This window comes from Melospiza georgiana, chromosome 4 (assembly GCF_028018845.1).
Source record: "Melospiza georgiana isolate bMelGeo1 chromosome 4, bMelGeo1.pri, whole genome shotgun sequence".
Taxonomy (NCBI): Eukaryota; Metazoa; Chordata; class Aves; order Passeriformes; family Passerellidae; genus Melospiza; species Melospiza georgiana.
In genome coordinates, this window is record NC_080433.1 from 48,385,451 (window position 1) to 48,392,900 (window position 7,450).

The following is a 7,450-nucleotide window of genomic DNA, read 5'->3' on the forward strand; positions in this document are numbered from 1 at the left end:
GTGAAATAAACATTCAGAAAAAAACCAACCAAACAAACAAAAAACAAACCAACAAAGCAACCCAACAAAAAACCAATGACAACTGATTATCAGTGTATTATTTGTAGAAGAAACCAGATCTGAAAAGCTTGTAGGAGTATACATTTTGTATCTTTGCCTCTGTATTCCCAAGAAACTGTACAACATCCTTTTCTATCCAGGCAGCATTTTCCACTTGGCAGTAAAGTATGATAAGGTCTTAGGAGCAGGGGTGCTGAATCCCCAGTGGACCTATGCTGCAGGAATGCAGGCTTACCATAGCTGAAATTAAAAGGGAGGGAACATGACAAACTAGCTATTGCTTGAGATCTCCTGCAAGTGCTAAGAGAAGCCAGCCTGTTTTGATCAGAGGCAACCAGCTACTTCATGCTTTGGGCAGGAACTCTCCAGAAGTTTAACTAGCAGGACTTCATTGTCGTGCATTTAAATGGCATGCAACTGGTGACAGCTTCTCCTTTCCCAGTAAGGATATTGAAGCTTTAGCACTACAGCACTGAATTTTTACACACCTAGGCACACTATTTGCAGAGTAAATGGGAAAGGCTTAAGCTCCTATCCCCAATTCCTGTGGAGCACACTGATATAAGGCAACATATACAAGAATGGAGTTTCACTGTAGAATGAGATCCCTTGGAGCAGGGGAACACAGAGTGCAGCACACGCACATAGCTGGGGAGAAACTGAGCTCCTGAGAACAAGTGGGCTCTTCTGCACTGAGGAAGGGTCTGGAGGGCAGCTTTTAGGCAGTGCCACTAGTTAGAGGAAGCCATGACTCAGTATGAAAAAATGCTACCTGCTGTCATTTGATTCCTGCACTCTGTGAAACAAGACTTTTCATTTCTGTAAGAAAAACAAACAGAACAACATAGGGCTCTGTTGTCTACCTGACTTCCTAACAGCTGTCTTTGTTACTGTTGGTTGGCATGCTACTTGGATCAAAGACTGGGAACAAATATTTTCCTATCTTCACCCGGCAATGTTATCATTAAAAATAATCAAAAACCACTCCCCACCTTCCTTCCCCACCAGGGAAGGTTTTGCATCATGCCCTTCCTGCACTGAGTCAGAAGGCAGCAGCAATCTCTTCTGTGTATATTTCCAACAGCTGCTAATGCCATATGTCAAACAAAAAGGCTGAAACTCTATTAAAAAAAAAAAAAAAAAAAAAGGAGATAATGTGAAGCTGGAAGAGTATTTGAGAGCATGGGATATGAGTTTCCCAACAGTTCTGACTTTCTTTTCTAATCAGTTCTCACTGCCATCTCATTATTTGCTCAGGGCAGGTCTATGTGGGATGAATTAAGCAGTCTGCATCATATCACAAGCCCAGCTACCTTCCTGAATATTCAAATGCAAAATAAAATCAGCCTCTTGAGTAAGTGCACTAGAAAGTGTCTGATATTAAATATCTCTTCAGCCCCTTGTTATACTTGGCAAGCAGTCACCCCTTTACCCCTGTGGATTAATAGGTTAGGACAAACCTGACATGGCTGCTGGTAATTCTATTTACAGTGAGGTGTTTAATGGATATGAAAAACATAATCAGGCCATGAAGGGTGGAATGAAAGCCACTGTCACTCTGTTTGCCAGCCTGTCTCTAACTGAAAGGCAAAGTTCAGTACTCCATCTGTCATCTACAGCATATGGACTTCTGAGAAAAATCAGTGTTAGGACTTGACTGAGACACAGATTTGCAGGGCCCAGCATTTACACCCCATTTAACAATTTCCCCACCAGTGCTCATTTTCTTTGCATGTGTTGAGAGTTCAGTAAGGCACTCAGGACACTATCATCATGGTCAGTGACCTATCACCCAGCAACTGTGCAGCTTCCACATACCATCTAACCTACAACATAAACCAGCAAAAGACACATCTTCAAGTACACAAGTTTAGATGCCACATCCATTTGCCTTCACATGCCACATCAAAACCAACTGTCCTCGTAGCTGCTGTCCTGCTCTGCATGTTGAAAAATCTACCTTGAAGGTAAGACAGAAATGATCTCTGATCCCTCTGCTGCAAACAGTCACAAGCCCAGCCATCAGGCTCCACACAGAACTTAACATTTTAGAGGATCAGTTCTCTTTGAACTTCTTCTGCAATATGATTAAGCAGTGCTATTTGAGTACGGGAGAACCACCCGGAACATACAGGACCTGCAAGACTGCATTACCTGTATTAAATTAGCAATGTTATCATCTCTGCTCTGGTGAGCCTGCTGAGATACCAGGAAGATATTAATAACTAAATTAGGAAGAAAACTGGCACAATAAAAAATACATTACATATTTTACATCCTACACCTGGCACAACTCTGACAGCAGTGGAAAGGATTGTTAAAAAATATGTATATTAGAAATAAATAGTGGAAAAAGAACACTGATTTTACAATGACAGCTGACAAAATGGCAGGTTGAGGCTGGCTACATTCTAGGGAAATGTATTTTCTAGGAAGACAATACAAACCTCTTGAATATGAAAATACCTAATTGTACAAAAAATCAAAAGCACATTTTAAATGTTCCCCTTGTCAAATAGGAGCATTTTCCTCTAATTTGAAGCCTTGTCTGCTTCTTCAATGGAACTAAAAATCAGAGCTGTTTGACTGCAATTGATCTGGTTGCTAAACAAGTGATAATTGACCTTCTCTAGGTTTCAGTAATGTGTGCTTAAAGCAGTGAGCTTGTTACCTTTCTGTTTCAAAGGTTGGGCCTGAATATGAAGCAAGTACTTAAAATGGAAAGAAACCCCCAACAAGCCCAACTTAAGATAAAAAAGGTTAAAGACAGATTTACTGATAAAAATGTGTGTTTTAAAAAAAAAGGTTAAAAAGCATGAAGGTGTACAAACACAATTCGGATTGCTTCTGTGGGCTGAAAATTTCCGCCAGAAATCTGAAATTTATTCTGTTAAAAATATCAATTCTAGTATTAACTCTGTTTGGTGGTATGATTAAAGTCCTCTCACCACATTCCACATCCAGTCTGTGCTTACTGGGCTTTGAGGTCTACTCAGAGTTCTAAAATCCACTCCTTGTTTCAATGTGTCTTTTTATTTATCCTGCTTGCAATATTCAACTACTGCCTCAGTCCCTATCGACCCAAGTGTTTGTTCAGTGTGCTCAAGAAAACCCAACAGACTATTCCATGATGCTTGTACCAGAGAATACTGAAGAAGCCCAAATATCTGATAGAGTAAATTCAACTCTATAAAATGTTACAATTAATTTATGGTTTAAAGGCCTTAAGTCAGCATTGTGCAAAGCTCATTTTAATAATATTCCTTTGAGGGAGGGTTGCAAAGGGTAGTGTCCCAGGAACTGCTGTGGAAACTCCCAAATTATTTTTTGAAAGCTTGGAACTAATTTCTAGTTTATATAATTGATCAAGCCTTTTATTCTTGCCAAATATATTTCCCTAATAGTAACCTGAACAATATACACAATTAGAACTGAAACCAGCTTCAGTTTTGGTTTCAAAGCTTTCACAGTTACTGTCAAAATTTAAAATTTGCCTTGTTTTTCCTGCCTAAACAAACATAATTCACTTTTCTTCTTGTCCTTTCAACTACTACCAAGCATAACCAGGTTTAACATAGATTTGAAATATGTGAGCCATAAGCCCCATGCCTGTTGTACAGAGTACACACCATTACCAAGAGTTAGTAGAGGAAAGCAATCAATAGCTCAAAGGAAGCTTTTATTATTAATCAAGAACTGCACACACCTACATCTGCTCTGTCTTGTCAGTTTTTTTCTCCATGGGTTATTTTTGAAGAAATGTGCAACTACCATATTTTTTAAGGGAAGGAACTGAAACCACTTTCAGTTTCAGGTACATTTAGGTGACAACTTCAGCATCCTTCCATGTCCAGAAGTTTCTGTATTAGCACTGTGAGATCCTCTCATTCTTCTCTGTGGCATTCATGCAATTTGAAGCAATCTGGGGGTATCGTTATCCAAGTCATTTGCAACACCCTGCATCTCTTTCTATACTTTATCAAGTGCCTCAGGTCTTGTACAAACTTCAATTCTGAATGCCCTCTTTCTTTGAGAAAATTTGAGTGTAGTGAGGCCTCTTTGGGAAGGCTTGTCAGCTTGAAGAAAAGGAATTCTATCTGTGATCATGCATAAAAAATTGTCACTTTTTGGTTCATCTAGGATGACAGAAAAACAGGAAAAAATGAAAATCCACATAATGGCTTTGATACTTCTTAATCTTTTGAGAAGGCCTTGGCATGTCAGTCAGAGCTGGGGTGCCTGTAACTGGCAATGTGGTAGCACAAGGAGGATTGCTGGAAAGGAGCTTTATTCATCCCAGTCTGCTTGTTTGTGGAAGAAATAGGCAACTCTTTCCCCAGCTTTTTCTGAGTGCTCTGTACAAGACCACAGAGAACCTATATACATTGTTTCCTCTTTAATCTCTATAGCAAGTCTGTTCAGGAGGGAAACATAATTTTCACCTGAGTCATCTATTTCTGCCATTGGGTACTTGCAGTATGTTTGACTTTGTGAGTTTCGTTTTCAAGTATTTAACCCCGCTACCTTAGCGATGTGTAAGAACAGCTTCATCATGGAATTTCCTTGACCTTTTTATAATGAAATATTTATGTGTGTATATATACACACTGAGAAAAAGAAGCTCAAAAATTAGGTCTTTTGAGCTCCAACGACTTGCTAACAAAGTCAAGCTGTGTGACCACATTCCAGATTCTGAGACTGTTTGACCACTCATGTGTGCACCCAAGTGCTCCAGTTGCTGGCAGAATTGCACAGGAGGGAAATCCACTGGAAATATGTAGACTCTCTTTGCAAAATCAGCAGTTATAAGCCTGTAAGAAATTCCTCTTTCCCATAAGGGAAATCTTAAGTCTAGATTCTCAAACTGTGTCTCAACATGACATTTGTTCAAGGTTATTTGGAGTTTAAGGTGTTCCAGCCACATCATAACACCCAGCCCCTGGTGTACTGACAGCACTGTTCACAGGCTGTGTTGAGAACTAAAGAGCTGACTGGGCTTTGCAAGGACAAAGGTTAGAAGCTACAACATTTTCCTGACCCATTTTGAAAGAGCATTGTCCAAAACCAGCAGTCCTGGTGCCACTGGGAGTGGAAGAGCAAGGGGAACACAGAAGAGTATAGAGGCATGAACAAACATTCAGGACCAGGAGCTACAGCTGGGCACCAAGCTGCAGCAGAACGAAGGGCAGTTTGTATCACCTGTGTCAAGCAGAAGATAAATTCCCACTGCCTGCCCAATCTGAAATGGTGTTAGAGAGTTAGAGTTCAAAGCATTGCTTACTATAATCACAAAGTAATATTCTCCGTGTTTGAAGGAGCATATGCAAATACAGAGGTGCCATGATTCTTTAACCTGTACCAGCACAAGAGTGCCAAGACTTCAAACTAGTGCTTTAGTGTTTTAAAAGAATGCACTTCAAAACAAAGCAGTTGTCCCAGGAAGAAAATGCATAAATCCCAGGACTATATATAGTCTGTTAGCAACTAAAAAATTTGAATGTTCCTGCAAAATCCCTTCACAATTTAAATTGATGTTCACTGTATGGGTGACACATTCCCAAATACATGTGTGATCTTTGCAACTCTGCATTTGACTAGCATAGCTCATGCAAAATTAACTGGTTTTGCATGTCATGTGATTTTCAAAGTCATGATATAGATAAAGCAAAAGCAGGCATCACTGGGAAAAGTTCTGTGCCAAGAATCTAATGCCTATTTTAGCAAATAACGTAGTGCAACACACAGCTCTGTAAAAGACAGCAAGTGGCGCTGAGAATCCAAAGTCCTCAATATAAACCCTTCATAATGTTTACTTAAGAAAATCTCTGCTTTGATCTGGTGGACTGTGTGTTGGGCTGGTTCCTGAAGTGCCTCTCCTCACAGGCTTCAGGAAGCAGCTCAGCTTTCACCTGAAGTGGAATTAATTCTTGTCTTATGACTACTCCCTGATATCAAGCAAAACAAGGAAAGTGAAGACAATTGAAAGATAAGATTCAAAAGCACAGTCCTGCATCTAAATAAAACCTTCAGACTAGATACCATCCACAGAGTAAGAATGCAAGAATAATTTTGTAAAGAAGATAGGTTCAGTCTTTTTACCATCATCTTTTTCCCATCCCCTGACCCCTTCATGACCCTATACTAAAAACCTGTCCAGTTTTATACATGAGATGCGGGTTCAAACATTAAACAGAAAGTTAAAAATCACCTTTAAGTCTGATAAAGTCCAGGAAATTTTAGCATGGAAGAAAATAGTAATTTTGAGAAGACAGTTGAGCTGAGAGTTGTGTTTAATTAAATAGTAACCTAATGCCTAATGCCAGCTTTTGCAACAATGTTCCCATGCAGAGATATTAAAATTATTTTTTAAAATTCTAATTCCTTTTTTACCTACAAGAGAAGCAGACAAGTCCTAGAAAGACAAAGTGGTCTGAGCAGGTCAGTAGCAGAGGAAGGAGCAAATTCAAACCTTGCAGATTCCTGTGGTAGCTCCGTCTGCTCTGTGCATGTGGGACAGCTGTGCATAAAGAAAACGACCCAACAGGAAACATTCCAGGTTTTCTGCATGTAAATGGTTGCTGCCTCAAAACCAGTGGATGATGGATGCTGAAAATAGCATTTGAATCCTCATCTTTTGTGTATCACTTGTCAGGCATACACTGACCCAAACAGCTAGTGAGGAAAGAGATTTGCAACAACTGTCACCCACTGCAAGCAGCCAAAGTGTGGCTTCTTCCAAGAGGAAGGAAATCAGTAGGAAAAAACAGTACTTCTTTGATGCAGTCTTGTTGCACACAAACAAATGCACACGAAATTTGGCTCCCCTAAGTCCTGTAAGGCTCAAAGAGCAAGAAACAGTTTCCTTGCTCAGTATTCATACCCAGGACAGCACTTGCTCTTTTTAGGATCTCTCACAGGCAAGCTGTATGCGTTTTTTTGAGTAATAATTATTTTTAATGCCCTTCTCTCTCTGCTTCTGTCGTATTTTCTTGCTGACAGTCACCCACACTTCCAAATCCTGTGCTGCCCTGTGCTTCCTCCTCTCCATCACTGCTGCTCTGCCTTTCAGCATCTGAGTTATTCCCATTCAGTCTTCCCAACAGCAAGACACATGGAGCTCACAGAGAGACACCATGTCCTCAGTCACAGTCTGGGGGGCTGGACAGTTGGGTGGAGCTTCTACAAAATAAAATGCTGCACTTGCAGGGAAAATTCAGTGATGACCTGGAGGGCACACACCAAGCTCAACAAGGGGGCTCAAAAGTTTTAGAATCATAGAATCATTAAGGTTGGAAAAGTCCTCCAAGATTATCAAGTCCAACCTTCAACCAAATACTACTAAAGCCACTAAACCATACTGTGAAGTGCCACGTCTACTAATTTTTTGAAC

The 7,450-nt window shown here is 40.1% G+C and overlaps 1 protein-coding gene across 1 annotated transcript in view; it reads right to left on the bottom strand.

Moving 5' to 3' along the window:
* Nucleotides 1-6,647, bottom strand: part of RASSF3 (Ras association domain family member 3) — a 76,012-nt gene extending 69,365 nt beyond the window's left edge. Inside the window, exon 1 of the mRNA XM_058022576.1 lies at nt 6,530-6,647. Within this exon, the coding sequence (XP_057878559.1) occupies nt 6,530-6,568 (39 nt within the window). The 5' untranslated portion in view covers nt 6,569-6,647. The remainder of the gene's footprint in view (nt 1-6,529) is intronic.
* Between the last annotated feature and the right edge of the window lie 803 nt (nt 6,648-7,450).